Here is a 19,837-nt window from a genome sequence, read left to right as displayed (position 1 = left end):
TCCCGCTCGGCACTCCGCTCCTGCCCCTCCCCCGCCGCCTCTGAACAAACTTTCTTTCTCTTCAAGTTGAAGCCGGCGCTGCAGGCGGCGGCGGCTGCGCGGCGAACCAGGCGGCCTGCGCGGCGGAGCGCGTGTCTGGATCCCTGACTCGGCGGGCCCGCCGATCCTCAGGCCCGGGGCCCGGGCCCACCCCCAGCCTCAGCCCCCTGCGAGCCGGGGGTATGGCGCGGGGCGGTGGGCGCGGGCAGCACTAAGCCCTGCACGGCCCATGGCCTCGGCGTGCGGGGCGCTGGGCCCTGGGGGCAACGGGCCGGGGGGCGCGCTGGGCAGCCCGGCCCCTGCTTGGTACCACCGAGACCTGAGCCGCGCTGCCGCCGAGGAACTGTTGGCCCGGGCAGGCCGCGATGGCAGCTTCCTGGTCCGAGACAGTGAGAGTGTGGCGGGTGCCTTCGCGCTCTGCGTCCTGTGAGTGGCGCTGGGGATCTCGGCGGGCGGGGGCTGGGGTTCCTTGTGTGTGTGGGGAGGGCTTGGGACAATGGGACGCCAGCGCCCCCCAGAGTGGGGCCTTGGCTTTATGCTGAGGCCGAGGAAGGATGCTGGGAGCACTTCCTTCCTGTTGGGTGTCTGGGGGCACTTTCTGGGGCGATGAAGCAGAGTAAGTGCAGTAAGTGCGGTCCTGTTGCCAAGGTGGCTGTAAGAGGGGGAAATGCAGGGAGTCTCTGGCAGACCCCCTCAGGCACCCTCCAGGTAGAAGGAGATGGAGCGGTGAGGATGTGCATTGCTTGGTTGTGTGCAGTGCTGTTTATACAGAGACTGGGTGTCAGAGGTAGGCATAGTTGGAGTTGGAGCCAGAGGGACTGATGGGGTGTGTGAGGATGGTCAGCAGCTCCCATAGGGGCTTTGTGCACCCAGGACTGAGTTTGGGGCCGGCCTGGCCCTGTATGGCTGGGACTGGGGGCAGGGTTGTGTTGAGAAGAGGGTGAGGCTGTATGGGGCCTTGCCATTATTTCATGAATCAATGAGTGAGTGTGTGTGCATTGGCTCCTGGCTGCCCTAGCCTTGAGCCATTATGGGGGCTGAGTGTGGGGCTAGACTTGGCAGCTCTCTGAGTGGGCCTGGTCCTGTGCCTATACGCATCAGCCCTGCTGGTTGGTGGTGCTGGGGTGTTTGTACTTTTAGTTTTGGAGTCTTCTCCCTGAGCTGTCCCCCACACCACTCAGTCTGACACTGGGTGGGCTCCTGTAAGCCTCAGGAGTGGGAGGTGGTGAGTGGGGAGCCATAGGGCTGCTTTGTTTAGCTCTAGTTATGTTCCTTCTTAGCCCCATGAGCTCTGCCAAACACCAGTACTTCTATCCCTTCCCCCTCTGTTCTCTTCACATCTTTGGGTGTGGATTGGCTTAGGCTAGTGGTTCTCAATTGGCAATGTCTAGAGACAGTTTTTGGTTGTCACATTGGGATGATGCTACTGGCATTTGGTAGGTAGAAGCCAGGGATGCTGCTAACCATCCTACCAGACAGGACAGCCCCTCACAACAAAGGATGATGTGGTCCAAAACCTCAGTAGTGCTGTGGTTGAGAAACCCTGACAGTGAACCTGAAGAGGAAGGGGCATTCTAAGTCAGCTTATGCCCCAGGTCTGAGCTCAGCCTGGAAGACTAAAGAGGAACAGCCTAAGCAGATGAATACCCTAGAGTCCTGCCTCCCACCCCCCTCTGAGGCATACCCCCTAATTAGGGAGGGGAGGGAGGCAGGTGTTTGGTCAGCTGTTGAGTGGGAGGAGGACAGCTGGGCCTGTGTCTGGGTGAGGAATAGTTATTGTCCCAGGAGGGGAGAATCCTGGCTCCATTGCCAGGAGAGGAGATGGGTGGGGTGAGGGTCTGACTCTAGCTACTCCTAGCATTTCCGGAGCGATCAGAAACATACTTGCTTACCTGTATACACATCCACATGTACACAAGTAACATTCAAGACACATTCCTGCCCCAAAAGGCACAGGATATCCGACCAGCAGGCCAGGATATAGGCCCTGGCCTCTTCCCTGCCTTTAAATCTCAAGTCTGCCTTTTACTTGCTTTAGGACTTTAGGCAAATAACTTTTCAACTGTGAGCCTCAGTTTTCTCTTCTGGAGAATGGGGATAATAATATTTGCCTCCAAAGGTGAAGATTAAATGAGATCACGTCTGTGCTAAGTACCTGGCCTGTCACAGAGACAGGGCTTAGTTAATGAGATGTTATTATTGTTATAAATAGAGGCCCACAGTCCACAAACCAACACACCTAGTTACAGACACCTGGATGACTTGTGTCTGATTGGCAACCAGGAGAGCCCTCAAATGGGGCCTACTTGAGGGGGAGAGAATGGCCCTGTGGCCAAGGTATAGGGTCTGTTCAAACAGGCATTTGGTCCTCTCTGGTGCCAACACCCCCTCCTGTCCAATACACACAGGCCTGGGTGATTACCTTGGGCAAGCTTACCCTGAGGTGTGGCTGCAGAGGGAGTCTTCCAGCCCCACTGAGTCTTCCTACACCACCCTGGCCTGGCTCAGCTGTCAACCTGCTCAGCTGTTGCTGCCATCTGTTAGCACCCCTCTTGCCCCTCCTCAGTTTGGGGTTCCTAGAGGCCTGGGTCTACCATAGGGGGCCTTCTTAGGTCATCCCAATTTCCTAGTGTCTGGGGAAGGGGGTAGACATTTCTAGGATGATATCCCACACTCCCCAGCAAAACTGCTTCAGACACACCCAACTTCAGCAGAGCTAGACACCAGCGTAAACACAGACAGCAGGCACATGTGTGTTAGCACAGTGCCCACGCGTGCAAACAGCGGTTACCCAGGCTTCTGAGGACTCTTAATCTGGCGGGGGGCCCAGACGTACCACAGCCCAGAGGGGCTGTTTAGACAGCTGTGGAGGCCACAAAAGAGCTGCCTGTTGCTTCCCGGGCCCTGTGGTGGATGTGGAGACTGTGTAAGTCTGAGGTGGGGGTGGGGAGTTGTTCTTGCTTATTGGTGACACCAGCAAGGTAGACGTGGACTGGTCCCATCATTAACCCTGTGTAGCTTGGGTAAGTCGTTTTAGGGCAGCCAACCTGAAAGGGACTGAGCCCAGTGGCAGGAGGAGAGGGTACCTTGAGGCTTAGACTCTAGCCTGGGAGTGACGGATTCTGACCTCCACCTTGCTATCAGGTATCAGAAACATGTGCACACATATCGAATTCTACCTGATGGAGAAGACTTCCTGGCTGTGCAGGTAGGGGCTTGGACCCTGACCCCTGACCTTGATTCTAGCCTGTGGCTTGGGACCAGCTGGCTGACCCTTCTCTTACCCTTGCTGGCCACAGACCTCGCAGGGTGTGCCTGTGCGCCGCTTCCAGACCCTGGGCGAGCTCATCGGCTTGTATGCCCAGCCCAACCAGGGCCTGGTGTGCGCCCTGCTGCTGCCTGTAGAACGGGAGCGAGAGCTGGACCCACAAGATGACCGCGATGCCTCAGGTGCCACCCGGTGTGCAGTGTGCAAGTGCCTGCCCTGCCACGTGCTCGAACACTGTCTGCTTTCCAGCCCACTTTCTCAAGCTGCTTTCCCTAAAGCTCCCCCCCAACCTTGGTGCCAGGGACCTTTACCCCTTTTCCACGAAGTTTCTGGTCATCGTGGCATTCCCCTTCACTTCACTGAGGGTGGGAGGCCCAGATGGATGCCCCACTGACCTCTGTCCACAGATGGGGAGGATGAGAAGCCCCCGCTGCCCCCACGCTCTGGCTCCACCAGCATTTGTGCCTCTGTGGGGCCCAGCAGCCCCCCACCAGCCCCTGAGACCCCCACAACTCCAGCTGCTGAAAGGTAAGACCCCTACCCCCTCCACTGAGCAAGAAGTTCTTTTCTCTTCTGAGAGCTGTGTCCTCACCAAAGATGGGGAGATCTAAGCCTCAGTCCCACCCCCAGGGGCCCCCCATCCCATCTCAGCCCCAGAGACAGACATCCTGATGCATGGCACCCTGGTTGTCACCAGTACTATCTCCTCTAGGGATAGGGTAGGGGCACTGGGACAGGGTCAGCGAGGCCTCTACTGAATTCTTAACCCCTCCTCCAAGTGCTCCTAATGGGCTGAACACTGTTTCGCACGAGTACCTGAAGGGCAGCTACGGGCTGGACCTGGAGGCTGTTCGGAGTGGAGCCAGCAACCTGCCCCACCTCACCCGCACCCTTGCCACCTCATGCCGGAGGCTACACAGGTACCTGGGACATCTAATACCATGACCTCTGACCTGTCCTCACCTGCTCCCCCTTGCTGCACAGATGTCTTGACTTCTGACCTCTGGCCCTGAACAGGAAACCATTCATTGCTTCCTGACTTTTCCTCACCTGAATCCTTGTGTCCTCATGGTGGAGGTTGAAGAACACCCTTCCCTGTACCTGGATCAGGGTGGGGAGTTCTTCTGACCTGATGTCTCCCCTAGTGAGGTGGATAAGGTCCTGTCTGGCCTGGAAATTCTGTCCAAGGTGTTTGACCAGCAGAGCTCGCCCATGGTGACCCGCCTTTTGCAGCAACAGGTGGGATTGTGGGGAGATCTTTGGGGAATGGGTTTATGTTCTGGGGCTGAGTTGGAGACCTCTTGCATGGTGGCCTAATGTGTAAGACTTATACCTTCTTACTGCAGAACCCACCACAGACTGGGGAGCAGGAACTAGAGAGCCTAGTGCTGAAGCTGTCAGTGTTAAAGGACTTCCTATCAGGCATCCAGAAGAAGGTGGCTTGACTCCTAACCTCTGACCCCTCACCCACCAGTCCCTGACCACTCACATTGGCTTAACTGATCTCAAGCCTGAGTCTACAGTTTAGCATTGACCCCAACTTCAACAGTGCCCCTGCCAGCTGCAGTCCTCTGACCTTGTTCCCTGTCCTCCCATGTCCCCTGTCCTTGCTCTCTCCAGGCCCTGAAGGCCCTACAGGACATAAGTTCCACAGCTCCCCCGGCTCCACTGCAGCCATGCACACGTAAGGCCAAGACCATCCCTGTGCAGGCCTTTGAGGTACATGGCAAAGGGTGTCAGGTGGGGCCTCATGGGTCAAAGGACAGTTGGCGCAGAGGGGTTGCTGCTTGCCCTGAGGTCTTTTCAGCATTTTTTACCTCTTAACTTGCAGGTGAAGCTGGATGTGACCTTGGGTGATTTGACCAAGATCGGGAAGTCACAGAAGTTCACACTAAGCGTGGATGTGGAGGGTGGGCGGCTGGTGTTGCTGCGGAGACAGCGAGACTCACAGGAGGACTGGACAACCTTCACGCATGACCGCAGTGAGCCAAGGCCTGACCTGGAAGGGATGGGTGGGGCAGCCCCGGGCATCAGAACACAGGTCAGTGTGTGACTCATTCTCCATTGCCTAGTCCGCCAGCTCATTAAGTCTCAGCGTGTCCAGAACAAGCTGGGTGTTGTGTTCGAAAAGGAGAAGGATCGCACACAGCGCAAGGATTTCATCTTTGTCAGTGCCCGGGTGAGCAGCAGATTGGGCCAGGCCAGTGGGGGCTGCAGGAGTCCCTGTGGAATGGGAAGAGAAAGGATGTGTGATGCAGGCATGTCATCCCTCCTGGGAGGGTGGGTCTGACAGAGCAGAGAGTATGTGTATGGAGAGTGGGTGCCCTGAAGGTGGATTTAAATACTCATCCAATGAACACTTATTGAGCACCTGTTATATGCATGAGCTATATAGTGCTAAACCAGACAGGCATGACCCTCCCCTTATGGTACCTGCGACCTAGCAGGGTATCCCTGGAAGGGGGGTTCCCTAGCTGCTCCCTGCCTCTGACTGGCTGCTGTTCCCCCAGAAGCGGGAGGCCTTCTGCCAGCTGCTGCAGCTCATGAAGAACAAGCACTCGAAGCAGGATGAGCCTGACATGATCTCTGTCTTCATAGGCACCTGGAACATGGGTGAGGCCTGGGGGCAGGAGCTCAGGTGCGAGGGAAGCATGGCCTCAAGCAGGCGCTTGACCGCTCCCCATCCCCTCCACCTCCAGGAAGTGTGCCTCCTCCGAAAAATGTGACATCTTGGTTCACATCGAAGGGACTGGGGAAGACCCTGGATGAGGTCACAGTTACCATACCCCATGACATCTATGTTTTTGGGACCCAGGAGAACTCGGTGGGTGACCGAGAGTGGCTGGACCTGCTACGCGGGGGCCTCAAGGAGCTCACAGATCTGGATTACCGCCCGGTGAGGGGGGTCATCTTGTCCAATCCCCTCATACACCACCCCAAATTATCCTGCTTGACCTTATAGTGACCCTGGGGAATGCAATTTGACTGGCTGTTCTGGCCCATGGGCATCTCCTTTAGGAGATCTAACCTGAGTCCTTCATGCTATAGGAGGGTCTGTTTCTCTTTTGTCCCTTAGGAAAAAGATAGCAGGTATTCCTATCCTGTGCCTGCCAGAAGAGTATATAGCATTGGCTGGGGGGAGGAGGGGTTGTGGACAGTGCCCAGCTCAGGACAGAGGTGACTCTGTACCCTCCACCCAGATTGCCATGCAGTCACTGTGGAACATCAAGGTAGCTGTGCTGGTCAAGCCAGAGCATGAAAACCGCATCAGCCACGTCAGTACGTCCAGCGTGAAGACTGGCATTGCCAACACCCTGGGTGAGCAGAGTGGGTGGGGTCCCTCTGTCCACACCTCCTGCTTCCTCTCCAGCCCAGGATCTCCCCCTTTTGGGTGGTTTCAGCTTTTCCATATATAGAACTCTTTGAACTTTGTAAAGTATGTTCACATTCTAGTCTCCTCTGGCCCTACCAAGAATGCAGGCCAGGATGATTACCTCCATTTCATAGATGATAAAACTCAGGTGCAGAGTGGTTGAGTGATCTGTCCAAGGTCACACAGCTAGTATGTGGTGGAGCCTGGCATAGTGCCCAGGTCTCTTAGTTTGCAGTCTAGTGCTCCTCCAGGATGGATTCTGTCCAGAATCTATAGGTCCTTGTAGCGTCACCCTTGGGATCCCCTGTGATCTCCAGGGGTTCTGCTCACACACGCAGACTCAGGCCATCCAGATGGGTGAGTTTGCCCCATGTGGATCTCCAGGGAAGCTGTGGTGTGTGTTCAGGGGTCTGCCTGCCTCCTAGCATCTGGGGGGTGGGGTGGGGAGGAGTTGGGAGAACCTTCCCACTGCTGCTGTGAGGGGCAGAGGAGAAAGCTGGGAGCCCTCCAAGGGTGACTCAGGCCTTTTTTTCTTGTTGTCCTGATAGGAAACAAGGGTGCTGTGGGCGTCTCCTTCATGTTCAACGGCACTTCATTTGGTTTTGTGAACTGCCACCTCACCTCGGGAAATGAGAAGACTGCTCGGTGAGGGGGTGCCTTCCCAAATAGTCTCTTCCCTCATCCCCTATTCACCTGAGACCTGTTCCCTCCCCCCACATCCCAGTCCATCACCCACCTAAATCCCTGTCCCCAGAGACCCCCTTCTCCCTCATCCCAACTCAAGACGCCTCTGACTATCCTTGACCTTGACCTTCCTCTGTCCTCCGGAACCCTGATCCTTGCCCCATCCCTGACCCCAGAGACTTCTTACCTTTCTGCCTGTCCCTGAGTTCTGACCCTGGGGACGTCCTCCCATCCCCACTGCAGGCGGAACCAGAACTACCTGGACATCCTGCGGCTGCTCTCGCTGGGCGACCGCCAGCTCAGTGCCTTTGACATCTCTCTGCGTTTCACTCACCTCTTCTGGTTTGGGGACCTCAACTACCGTCTGGACATGGATATCCAGGTGCGAGCAGGGCCCAGTGGGTAGCTGGTAGGGTGGCTGGGCTGGGGGTCAGATGGGCTCTCACGTCTGGCTCTGGCTCAGAAGGCAAGTCTGCATCCAGCCTTTGTGTCTCCACCCCCAGGAGATCCTGAATTATATTAGCAGGAAGGAGTTTGAGCCCCTGCTCAGGGTGGACCAGCTCAACTTGGAGCGGGAAAAGCACAAGGTCTTCCTTCGATTCAGTGAGTGTGAGCCAAGTAGGAGGTCTGAGGGCCAGAGATCAGTGATATCCCTGAGCCCTGACCCCAACCTGTTCCCTGCCTTCCCTAGGTGAGGAGGAGATCTCCTTCCCACCCACCTACCGCTACGAGCGGGGTTCCCGGGACACATATGCCTGGCACAAGCAGAAACCAACTGGGGTGAGTGAGGGGAACAGGGTGTGCCTTAGGAGACCCCGGGGCTACAGTGAATCAAGAGTGCTTGTGGGGGTCAAGGGTGTAGGCCTCTGCAGTTACCATTCCAGTGCCTGTGGCCCCTCTAAGGCTGTAGGGGTGACACTAGGTGTTCTTGGATACTAGGATCCAAGAGGAAGAGTGTGGGGATTCTTTGGCTCTGGGGTTGGGAGGGCTTGTACTGAGCAACCCCTAGCTGTTGGCTCTGATTATGCTGCCGTCATCCCCTGCCCCAGGTCCGGACCAATGTCCCTTCATGGTGTGACCGGATTCTCTGGAAATCCTACCCCGAGACCCACATCATCTGCAATTCCTACGGTCAGAGCCTCACAGATAGGGTGATGGGTGATCCCGGATGGTCACTGTCCTGACTCTGCTCCAGCTTTGGGAAGTGGGAGCACAGAGTGGAGGGCTTTCCCCTGAGCCCCCATTCCTATCCCCCTCCCTAGGTTGCACTGATGACATTGTCACCAGTGACCACTCCCCCGTGTTTGGGACATTTGAGGTTGGAGTTACCTCTCAGTTCATCTCCAAGAAAGGTGACTATTCTAGATGGGCTTGTGGGTGTAGCACACATCTGGGTGGGCACAGGTGGAGGCCTGGGATGTGCATGGGTTTGAATATGTGTGCATGTGTACACGTACATGCAGGAATGTTTCTGAATATGATGTTTGAGGGTGTCTGTGTGCCTGGGTCATCATAAGAGGTACAGCCCGAGTCTGCATGTCTATGTGTGAATGTCTGTCTGCTAGGGCCATGTGTGTGCCCCTGAATGTGTCTGGTAGGATTCTGGATTATTGGCAGGAAATCCCTGAGTCATTGGTTCCCTGTCCCCCTCTTAGAAGGCCTCTCATCCTTGGGTGTCTGTCTGCCCTGATCCAGGGTCAGGGCATCGGGGTCTCCCTCTTGGCTTTTTGGGACTGGGGCGGCCCCTCCTGGCCTTCCCTCCTGATCTGCCAGGGCCCCCTGACTTCCTGTCCCAGGGCTCAGTCCCTCTGTTCTGTTCCTCCTGTCATCCTCTCAGTCCTCCTGACTTTCTTCCTCCCTCTGCCCCTCAGGGCTCTCAAAGACTTCAGACCAGGCCTACATTGAGTTTGAGAGCATCGAGGCAATTGTGAAAACAGCCAGCCGCACCAAGTTCTTCATTGAGTTCTACTCCACCTGCTTGGAGGGTCAGAAGGGGCCCAGAGCTGGAGTGGGCCAAGGGGGGTGGGAGGCCAGATGTGCCCAGAGCTGTCAGCCCCATATTTGGGGAAGGGGTGCCGGGAGGTAGCCCTCAGTGGGTGTTCCCCACCTCCACCCCAGAGTACAAGAAGAGCTTCGAGAATGACGCCCAGAGCAGTGACAACATCAACTTCCTCAAAGTGCAGTGGTCCTCACGCCAGCTGCCCACGGTGAGGCTGCAGGCAGGGCCTGGGCTTGTGGGTGAGGGCACAGACAGGGGTGTGGCGGAGCACATTCAGGGCCTGCCTGGGAGGACAGGCAGAGCCTGCAGAGCACGTGTGTGTGTGCGTGTCAGGGTGCAGGGGTTGGGCATGAGTGAGGAGAGGGCGTTTGCTTTCTTTGGGGGCTGTGGGACCAAGTTACAGTTTGTTCATTCGTTTAATAAAGACTTCTTGAGTCTTGGCTAAATGTCAGGTCCTGTGTTGGCCATTGAAGATGCAGAACATTAATTAGTTACAATGCTGTTAAGTGCTATGAAAGGCCCATGCAGGGCTGTGTCTTCTCCATTAAGGATTTGGGGTCTTTCCTTAAGAGCTGAGTGGGAGTGATCATGCATGACCCTGAGGTAGCGGTGAGTGGGGTTGGGCAGGAGGGGCTCCTGAGGGCTTTGTTTCTCACTGGGACTCTCCGCTCTCCAGCTCAAGCCGATCCTGGCTGATATCGAGTACCTGCAGGACCAGCACCTCCTACTCACAGTCAAGTCCATGGATGGCTATGAATCCTATGGTGAGGGGCAAGGGGTGCCAAAGAGCACAGGAAGCCATGTGGGGCCCTAGAAAGGTTTGGCAATTTGTTGGTTTGCCCTTCAGGGGAGTGCGTGGTGGCTCTCAAGTCTATGATTGGTAGCACGGCCCAGCAGTTCCTGACCTTCCTGTCCCACCGTGGCGAGGAGACAGGCAACATCCGTGGCTCCATGAAGGTGCGGGTGCCCACAGAGCGCCTGGGCACCCGTGAGCGACTCTACGGTGGGGGCTCAATTGGGAGGGGTGTGGGGCATGAGATGAGGTGGTGTGGGTAGGTCTAAGGAGAGGAGGCCAGGGGTGTGGGGGGGCATGCTGGAACACCTGGAATATAGTGTTTGGAAGTTCTGCAGCCATGGCCGGGACTGGGCCTGCCCTGAGGAGTAGCTGGGAAGGGGCCAGAAAGTCAGTGGGTGTCTGGGATCCAGGACCGTAAGTCCTCTCTGAGTCCTCGTTCCTTTTCTCCCCAGAGTGGATCAGCATCGATAAGGATGAGGCAGGAACAAAGAGCAAAGCCCCCTCTGTGTCCCGAGGTAGCCAGGAGCCCAGGTGAGCTGGGGCTGTGCTGTGTCGGATGTCATGTGAAGGGTACCTGGGGTCTTTTGGTCAGCCCCTACTTCATTTCTCCTGTGCTCTGCACCCCTGGAAGGTCAGGGAGCCGAAAGCCAGCCCCCACAGAGGCCTTCTGCCCTCTGTCCAAGTTATTTGAAGAACCAGAGAAACCACCACCAACTGGGAGGCCACCAGCCCCACCTCGAGCTGCTCCCCGAGAGGAGCCCTTGACCCCCAGGTGAGAGAAAGAGCTGTCATCACCCCACTTGATCCATCATTGTGCTTGGCTCTCTGGGTCAGCCTGGGGATTGTCTGCTGCTTGGGTGCTCTGCCACCCCATGGCCCTGTGCCCACGGCCACTCTGGCCAGCCAGGCCTCCCTTAGGTGTGGCTCTCTGAGTCAAAGGGAGCACAGTCAGCCTTTCCTCTCAATTCTGCCTTAAAAAATTGAATTTAAAATCGTTTCTGCAACAGCTCCCTCCACATAAACAGAATTAGTGTGAGCCTTCTGTGTGGAGAAGGCACATGCCTCAGCTCGGGACTTCCCTCTGTGCTTTCTTTGGGCACTGACTCACAAATGCCCACCCTGCAAACGGGTTTGTGGGCAAATGAGTTTGGAAATGATTCTTGCTAGATTCTTTTCTTAGATAGTTCCTGTGCACATTAGTATTTAGGAAAAGCTCTGAACGTGTGGACAGGAAGGAAACCCTTTTTCAACTCTGTTGAATATAGTTTCCCAAACTTAACGGGCCAGGAAACTTCTTTTCCACCCAATAACTATTAATATCCTGGGGAACTAGTGTTCTGTGGATCATACTTTGGGAAGTGAGGCTTGCTTTCTGATCATATCTAATTGTTGCTTGAACTTAAGAACCTAGGTCTAGCTTGGTGCTTCTTCACTCATCTTCAGCTGTTATCAGTCATCTTGGTTTTATTGCCAGGTACACTGTGTAAAACTAGCCTGAATTCCTGAGTAAGAGTCCTCAGTAGATGGGCAGGTCAGCCCTCATGCCTCCAGAGGTTTTTCCAAATCGGCCTGGTTGTTCTCATTAAAGGCCTATATCGCCCTGCCTTCTAGCACCTCTTTTCACACCTTTAAGCTCAGGTTTCAAAGTTACAAAGTCATAAAAGATCTGAGAATCTCAGTGAGTGAGGCAAGGAAGTTTAAGTGATATCCGTTCAGCTCCTGATTTTAGAGATAAGGACAGCAAGGGCAAGAGAGGGAAAGTGATATGCTCATGGTCACATGCAAGCCTAGGACTAGGGACTGTGTCTTCTGACTCCCGGGCTGGTTTACCTTCTGCTGCACCCACTACTTTCACTTTGGGTTTCTGGGTCCTGATCTAGTTATCCTGCTCCCTAACCCAGGCTGAAGCCAGAGGGGGCTCCAGAGCCTGAAGGCGTGGCCACTCCTCCACCCAAGAACAGCTTCAATAACCCTGCCTACTACGTCCTTGAAGGGGTCCCACACCAGCTGCTGCCCCCAGAGCCACCTCCACCTGTGAGGGCCCCTGTCCCACCTGCCACCAAGAACAAGGTGGCCATCACAGTGCCTGCTCCACAGCTTGGGCGCCACCGGCCTCCCCGTGTAGGAGAGGGGAGCTCATCAGATGAGGAGTCTGGGGGCACACTGCCTCCTCCAGACTTTCCACCCCCACCACTGCCAGACGCGGCCATCTTCCTGCCTCCAAACCTGGATCCTTTGCCAGGGCCAGTTGTACGGGGCCGTAGTGGGGGTGAGGCCCGTGGCCCACCACCTCCTAAGGCCCATCCAAGACCCCCACTACCCCCTGGCCCCTCACCCACTAGCACTTTCCTGGGGGAGGTAGCCAGTGGGGACGATCGCTCCTGCTCAGTGCTGCAGATGGCCAAGACACTGAGCGAGGTGGACTACGCTCCTTCTGGGCCTGGCCGCTCAGTGCTCCTGCCAGGCCCCCTGGAGCTGCAGCCACCCAGGGGACTGCCCTCAGACTATGGCCGGCCTCTCAGCTTTCCTCCACCTCGCATCCGAGAGAGCATCCAGGAGGACCTGGCAGAGGAGGTGTGTGGACCAGGGGTGGCTGGCTGTGTATACCTGAGGTGTGTGCTTGCCCATGGACTGCGGTATCCTTTTACCCCACCTCTCAGCACTGGTGTCCTCTCTACCCTGAGCTGGGCACTGGGGAGTTGGGAAACAGGAATTAGCTCCAGTCCTGGCCTCCCTGCCCCCAACCCCAGAACCTGTGGTAGAACGTGGCAGTCTTTCAGCGCTTCTGTATATGTGGGCACCCCAATGCTCTCTCCCTGACATGCCCTATTCCTTCAGGCTCCGTGCCCGCAGAGCGGGCGGGCAGGCGCGCTGGGTGAGGCGGGCATGGGCGCCTGGCTTCGGGCCATCGGCTTGGAGCGCTATGAGGAGGGCCTGGTGCACAATGGCTGGGACGACCTGGAGTTTCTCAGGTGGGGGTGGGGCTGGAGGCAAGTGGGGTGGGGCTTGCTGGGTGGGGAGGGGGGCGGAAGTTTAGGTATTATTCACTCTGGACCACTTGGCCCATCTCTCAGCCTCTTACCCTTTCCTACAGCGACATCACCGAGGAGGACCTGGAGGAGGCCGGGGTGCAGGACCCGGCTCACAAGCGCCTCCTTCTGGACACCCTGCAGCTCAGCAAGTGATAGCGGTGGCACTGTGAAGATGAGAATTCAGCGCTCCTCCCTAACCCCACGAAGACCCAGCCATGGCCTCCAAGTTGAAAATTTATGAGGGGTGGGGCAGTACCTCTCTACCTATTTATTGGGGATCTGTATTCCCCACTGCCCAATCGTTTGGAATACCCTAATTAGGATGTCCTGCCCCTTCTTTTACAGGGGTGGGGGGCGCCAGAGACCAGTTGCCATGGTTACCAAGGACCTTGGTTATTCTGGTGCGGTCATCCCTTTCTGGACCCTTCCTCTCAGCCCCAGGGTACCCGAGGGGTTCATTTGGGTACGTTTGGGCCCCCACTTTCACAACTGTTTCCTCCAGCCTGAACCACAGTGGGAGGGGATCAGCTAGGACCTCTCCCCACACCCCACTCTGGGGTGTCCATCCGGAAATGAAGGAACAGCCCAAGTACCGGGCTGGGGTTTATTTAAGCTTTTCTGTGTGGGTTTAGGGAGGGTGGGCACTTTAATATTATTGGGGCTGGTTGGGGGAGGGAGGTGGATCTCTGCCATAAAGTGCCGGTTTGCTTAGATCTCACTGTCTCCTGGTGTATGTGTAAGCAGCCTTGGGTCCTCGCTGGTCGCAGGTCGCAGGAGAGACCCAGCTCTTGCAGGCAGCCAGCCTATCCCTGTCCTGAATACTCAGAGGGGTTACCAGCATGATGTCTTCAATAAATTAAGTTTTATTTGGATTGAGCAAAACTCACCTCAATAAATTACAAGTTTTTCAAAGGAAAACAACAACAAAAAAAAATTAGGAGGAAACCCCTCTGTCCTGGCAGCCCCCCCACCCCCACTCCTCTAAGGGGCCTACCTTCTGGGCCAGACTGATGGGAGAATACACTAAGGGACAAGTTGGTGGGACCCTTCCGGCTGCTGATTATCCTGGTGATCTTTGCATGGGTGGGCCTGAGGGGTGGGGCAGCTGGCTGGTCATCAAGGTGGGAGACTCAGCCTGCTGCAAAGTGAGGGGAGAAGGCCGGGTTCCTCCTTGAGGACCCTCACGCGTGAGCACTGTTAGGGACAGGCAGTGATTTGATCCCAGTTCCAAAGAAAGCCAAACTAGAGGGTCTTTGGGCTCTCATTGGAGGAAGGGTTGGGGGCGTCCCAGTGAAAAGTACCCCACTCTGCTGGTTGAGGACAAGAGTGGCTCTGACTTGCTCTCCAAAACTGGGGAGGGGACACCTAGGGGTCAGACACGGTGGGAGGTGAGGACGTATGGGGGTTTCCAGGTAGGCGGCCAGATGGGGAGGGACTTTGTCAGGTCTTGGAGGGGTATGGGGCGTCTCTGGGGCCAGGCCCGGAGCCTCCAGAGTCCAGCGGCTAGAAGAGATTGGTCTTCAGGGTGGGGCCGGGCTTCCGGTGAAAGGAGGACAGAACCCCGGAGAAGGGCCCGGGCCCCGGCTCTGCTGGCTGCCAGGCCTTAAGCAGCTCCGCAGCGCCGGGCCCGCCGCCCCCACCGCCCGCCACGCCCGCCCACAAAGGGCCCTTGAGCGGCTGTGGCCCCGGGCCCGGGCCAGGACCGGAGCCAAGGGCAGCGGGCAGTGGGCTGGGGCTCAGGCGCGGGCTGGCCAGGCCGGGCGCGGGCGGCGGCGGCAACGACGCGGTGCTGTCGGGCGTGGGGCTGCACGTGGACTCCTTGGAGTCGTCGTCCTCTGACGAGCAGCGTGCCTCGCCCTTCTTGGCGCCCGTGGCGCCTGCCGCACCCTTGGCGCTAGCCGCGCGCTCCTGTTTTCGGAACTTGGCCCGGCGGTTCTGGAACCAGACCTGCGGGCACAGGGGCCGGTCAGCCCGAGGACGCCAGGCGTGAGTGAGCCTTCGGTCTGGAAGGGGCCGGGTCAGGATGCGTGGCCCCGGCTTCCGAGCGTGGCCCCTCTGCCTTCCACCACTCAGCTCGTGGCCCTCTTCGCTTCTCCTCCCCACCTGCCCTTTCCTCCAGGTCCTTACGGTCTTCGCCTTAGGATCTGCTCACCCGCAGACCCGGTTGGAGGGGCTCCACCTTCGCTCCCTCATCACCTAAGGCCCTGCACACACACACCCTCCCCGATTCCCTTCTACAAGACTCTCCGGAGTACCTGCCTGGAGTGTCCCACGGCAGCAGAGAGCGGCTTAGGGCACTAGAGGAAATCTTTTGTTTCCAGTTAAGGCGGGCCAGCTGGACACTGTATTCGGATTTGTAAGACAGGCATCAGAGTCCGCCCTGACCCGGCTCCTCCGCCATGCGCCGGGGCTTTTCAGGCTCAGGAGTTTCACAGCTGCAGAGCTGGGGAGGGGACTTGGCGCTGACCCCCCCCCCCCCCACACACACACACACTCCTCTACCTTGCTGGGAACTGAGGCCGCCTGGGGCATCCCCTATACAGACTCAGCGACTCCGTTCTGGCTCCCCAAGCACCACTCTGCATGCCCGGCCCTATCAGGGGGACTGAAGGAAAATCGTGGGTCTGACCAACTCAATTCTCCCGAGGGCCTGAGGCCTGCTACGTCTTGATCCCAACACCTCTCCAGGCTGCCAGTCCTGCCTCTCGCCCAATTACCCCGCCTGCACCCGGCCCCAGGCTCTCGCTAGCTCTCCGCCTGCAGGCTACACCTACTCTCCGTCAAAGTGAGGCCCCTCTGCCCCGCGGCCCCACAGGTGTCGGGCAGTAACCGCCAGCCCTTTCCAAGCACACACTCCCGTACACACGGGCACAAACACGCACCTGCACGCGAGCCTCAGTGAGGTCAATCTTGAGTGCCAGCTCCTCCCGCGTGTAAATGTCCGGATAGTGGGTTTCCGCGAAGACTCGCTCTAGCTCCTTGAGCTGCGCGCTCGTGAACGTGGTACGGATGCGCCTCTGCTTCCGCTTCTCGTGCAGGCCCGACGGCTCCGGGAAGAACTTGTACGGCACTACAGGTGTGCGCGGGAGGGGGGGCAACCGGGATGGGAGTGTGAAGGGCTGCGCTCAGCCCGCTGTGTCCTGCCCCTGAGAAGATCGCTCACGTCTCCCGCCCCTGGCCTGGCCCCTCGGCTTCCTCCTCTCAGCCTCGGATCGAGCGTCTTCTCTATCACTCGCTGGAGCCCGCAAGGGTGAAGGCGGACATGGCGCAGTAAGACCCAAAAGCAGCAGCGAGGGAGACAGAATCTGACCCTCCTGTCAACGCCGTTGACCTGTGGTCGGCCTTCGCCCTGTTCCCTCCACCTCTCGCCATTCCACCAACCCCTCGGACCTTTCCATCAGCGTGTCTCTCCCTCAGCCAGTCTGCCGACTTGGCTTCAGGTCCTGCCCTGTCCACCCTAGCCCTGGCTGGCTATCAGGTCTCATCAGCAATGAGACTCTCCTAGTAACCAGTCCTGGACCAAGGCAGGGCGGCTGAGACTCCCGTGCTCCTGCCATAGGCTCTTGTGTAGGATCTCGCCCTCTCTACCCGGTCATGTCCCTCTTTCCCAGGCCTCATTCTCTTCCAGGTGTCCCCTTCTCTTCCTCATTTCTCCATACCAGTCTCTCTCTAACTTTCCCCTCTGGACCATTCTCTTGGTGCCCCTTGGAAGTGCCCTTGTTTCTCCCCACTCAGTTCCCTCCATCTTCTCTTTACCCTTCTTCCTCCCAGACTGAGTTGAGACACAGCCCCTCTCTGTGTCTCAACTGCCCAAAGCTGGACCCACCCTTCCCCCTCACTCTCTTCCCATCCTTGTCTCCCAGCTACCTCATCTCAGTCCCCACTCCCATAGACAGTGTTCTGACACTGTCTCCCCATCCCTCTCTCCAATCCCCACTTAGGTCTTCATATTTCCCAGGGGTCTCCAATGTCCTTCATCTTTGTCCTAGCACCCTAGTTCTCTCTCCCCTAATTTTTGTCTCTAATACTCCATCCCATCCCCATCTTTCTTATCTCCCTTCATCTCCATCTCTCATACTTCCTGTCTCCACCACCTAGTTCCTATCTCCATCTTCCCATCCTTGGGTCTCCATTTCTCCCAGCGTCCCCAATCTCCCCATCTTGGCTCACATCCCTCTGAACCTGTCCCTATCTCCCCCATCTCAGAACTCCATCTTTCTGGGGCCCATCTCCCCATTTTCTTTCTCCATTTCCCAGTACCCATCTGCATCAGGCCCAGAGCACCCAATCTCCCCATCCCTGTTCCAGTTTCTGGCTCCATCTCTCTGGATCTCATTTCTCCAAATCCAGATCTCTATCTCACCCCACCCCCACCCCCACTCTCACCACCCCCTCCCAGGCCTAAATCTTCTACTTGGGTCCTGGTGGTCTTTTCAGGGAGGAAGGAGATAAGGAGATTGGGTGGGGCAGCCTGGACAGTAATCGGAGGGATAGGGGTGGCTGAGAGGCTCCATGAAGCTGAGGGTTCAGATGAGGACTTGGATCAAGGGGCCTGAAGGTTGTAGGGGCAGCTTCTGAGTTCTGCAGGACTCTAGCTGGGAGAGTCTCCAGGGGTAGGAAAATGAAAGTGGCTTAATGACCTGGGCACCCTTTTCTTCAGGTCATGGAATGGGTTTCAGTGGTGGAAGAGGGTTTTAGTACAGGTAGGATGGGTCCAAAACAAGGCAGGAGGGGCCTGAAGGTTTTCATCTGGGCAGCTCAGTTGCTGGATTGTCCTTGCTGGGTGTCAGGCATGAAGTGAGGTGGTGATGATAAGGATGGGGGTCTGCTTAAACTGAGCCGGGAGCATCTTCCAAGGATACAGAGGATTGAGAGATTTGGCGGTCAGTCTTTGCAGGCGGGGAGGGGAGGTCCTGGTGAGAGGCCTGGGGCTGGACCGCTTGGCTATCTGTGTCCTAGACCCTAAGAGTATGGGATAGGGATGTGGCAGCTGGGAAGGATGAGAGGGTGGGGCTCACTCTGTGTAGGGTAACCCCGTCTTGCAGGAGGACTGGGGGTCCAGCGGATCATTGGAGGGTCTGGCCAGGGCAGGGATGGTGGTGGCTCTGGGGGACTGTCTTATTAATCACTTGCTGAGTAGGGAAGGGGCTGGGAGTTCCGCAGGATTTGGAACGAGGATTGGGCCGGGGCTGGGCTCACCTGCCGAGTAGGGCGCGGGCTGGTGGTCGCGTAGAGCGCCAAGCGCGCAGTTGGAGGAGCCGAGCGCGGGGCAGGGCGGCCCGGCCGCGGGGAAGGCGGGCCGAAGGGGGCTGTATTGGAAGCCGCCGGGCTGGCTGCAGGCGCCGAAGTCGCCGTAGGCGGACGCCTCCATGGCCGCCACGCACGAGTCGTACGAATTGAGGTAGGAGTAGTCCATCGGCCTGGGGGTCGAGGACGGGGGCCGGGCCAAGCCGGGTCGGGGTCAGGGTCCCGGGCCGGGTGCAGGTCGGGATAGGAGTTCGAGTGCCAAGCGCCGAGGACCCGAGTCCGGCTCTGAACGCCCACGAGTCCGCCCGCCCCGTCGCGGCCGCGTTCCACCCGGGTGCAGCGCAAGTGCAGCCCTGCTCGGCCCGCGCGCCTTTTAACGCGCAGGACCCCGCCGAGGGGGCGGGGCGAGCTCCTCGGGGCGGGGCCTGGATGTCTCAGGCCCCTCCCCCAGCCGCCCCCGACCCCACCCCCACCCCAAAAGGTACCCGCAGCCCTCTGATGGCTCGGGAGGTTCAGGGAGGGGCTGCTCGGGGCTGCAGCACTAGAGTCCCCATCCCTCCTCAATCCAGACCAGACCTTTGGTCTCTACGCATCGTGCCAGGCCGGAAGGTCTCGACCCCTTTCCCCGGCTTCTCCACCTGCGGCCCTGCAGAAGGGAGGGGAGACGGGCCCGGCAGCGGCTCGTGTGAAGTTAATTCAATTCGTCCAGATAACCGAGTTATTCCGATCCTGCCCCTTGGCCCCGCCCCCAAAGAGGTTCCTTCCCGGCTGGGACCAAGAAAGCAGCCCAGGAGGGGGGATGGAGGCAGGGCCGAGGAAGAGACGGAGGCTGGGATGGGGACGTGGATAAGGAGAGGAGACAGAGACGAAGACAAGGAGAGAAAGGGACAAGACAGATACAGGTACACAGATGGAGACAAGGATGACATGGACGAGAGGGAGACTGGAGATGGGGGCAAGAGAAAGACAGAGACAGAGATGGAGACAAAGGTGAAACATGGACTTGAGAAGAGCAGGGGTGGAGATGGGGATAAGTCAGACAGTGGAGACAGAATAAGTGAGACAGAGAGGGGGACAGAGAAAGGGAGGGAGGCGGCATGGAGACAGAGAAGCCACAGGGATGAGACATGGACGGAAACGAGGATTGCGACGAAGATCGGGAGAAAGATGAGACAAAACAGGGCAGCGATAGTGAGACAGGCACAACGGAGGGAGAGTCTCGGAAAGACAAGGCGAGGGACCGACACAGCGGAGGAACCGAGGCTGAGGGGCGGAGAGAAAAGGCCTTCGGAGAGCTGAGACCCACGAGCTGGAGAGCCCAGGAGGGATTGTGGTGCAGGCGCAGCTCGCTGCAGCCGAGGGGGAGGGTCGCCCAGTCCAGGAGGTCCCTCCATCCTCC

The 19,837-nt window shown here is 57.8% G+C and overlaps 2 protein-coding genes across 5 annotated transcripts; one reads left to right on the top strand and one right to left on the bottom strand.

Annotated features, from left to right (window-relative positions):
* Nucleotides 1-53: 53 nt before the first annotated feature.
* On the top strand, nucleotides 54-14,098 carry INPPL1 (inositol polyphosphate phosphatase like 1). 4 transcript variants are annotated; one of them, XM_036258388.1, is made up of 28 exons: nucleotides 54-465; nucleotides 3,184-3,247; nucleotides 3,339-3,489; nucleotides 3,715-3,835; nucleotides 4,087-4,227; nucleotides 4,453-4,546; nucleotides 4,654-4,743; nucleotides 4,928-5,026; nucleotides 5,139-5,289; nucleotides 5,380-5,486; nucleotides 5,818-5,920; nucleotides 6,007-6,203; nucleotides 6,508-6,625; nucleotides 7,229-7,325; nucleotides 7,608-7,746; nucleotides 7,868-7,967; nucleotides 8,056-8,144; nucleotides 8,414-8,495; nucleotides 8,627-8,716; nucleotides 9,236-9,349; nucleotides 9,483-9,571; nucleotides 10,040-10,127; nucleotides 10,211-10,366; nucleotides 10,612-10,690; nucleotides 10,791-10,931; nucleotides 12,061-12,733; nucleotides 12,998-13,131; nucleotides 13,254-14,098. In XM_036258388.1, exons 1-28 carry the CDS (start codon nucleotides 269-271, stop codon nucleotides 13,342-13,344), a joined length of 3,795 nt encoding a protein of 1,264 aa, XP_036114281.1. In that variant the 5' UTR covers nucleotides 54-268; the 3' UTR covers nucleotides 13,345-14,098. The 4 variants fall into 4 exon arrangements, with proteins under 4 accessions (XP_036114281.1, XP_036114282.1, XP_036114284.1 ...); XM_036258389.1 differs by lacking the exons at nucleotides 54-465; nucleotides 3,184-3,247 and having other exon boundaries at nucleotides 3,466-3,499; nucleotides 13,254-14,097; XM_036258391.1 differs by lacking the exons at nucleotides 54-465; nucleotides 3,184-3,247; nucleotides 12,998-13,131 and having other exon boundaries at nucleotides 3,466-3,499; nucleotides 13,254-14,097.
* Nucleotides 14,099-14,422: 324 nt separating this feature from the next.
* PHOX2A (paired like homeobox 2A) lies at nucleotides 14,423-18,785 on the bottom strand. The gene is made up of 3 exons (XM_036258392.1): nucleotides 18,391-18,785; nucleotides 16,074-16,261; nucleotides 14,423-15,138 (listed from the first exon to the last, which is right to left on the bottom strand). The coding sequence occupies exons 1-3, from the start codon at nucleotides 18,605-18,607 to the stop codon at nucleotides 14,695-14,697; spliced, it is 849 nt and encodes a 282-aa protein (XP_036114285.1). The 5' UTR covers nucleotides 18,608-18,785; the 3' UTR covers nucleotides 14,423-14,694.
* Nucleotides 18,786-19,837: the final 1,052 nt, after the last annotated feature.

This window comes from Molossus molossus, unplaced genomic scaffold (assembly GCF_014108415.1).
Source record: "Molossus molossus isolate mMolMol1 unplaced genomic scaffold, mMolMol1.p scaffold_m16_p_13, whole genome shotgun sequence".
NCBI lineage: Eukaryota > Metazoa > Chordata > Mammalia > Chiroptera > Molossidae > Molossus > Molossus molossus.
The sequence above is the reverse complement of the archived record's forward strand: the minus strand, read 5'-3'. Positions and strand labels throughout refer to the sequence as shown.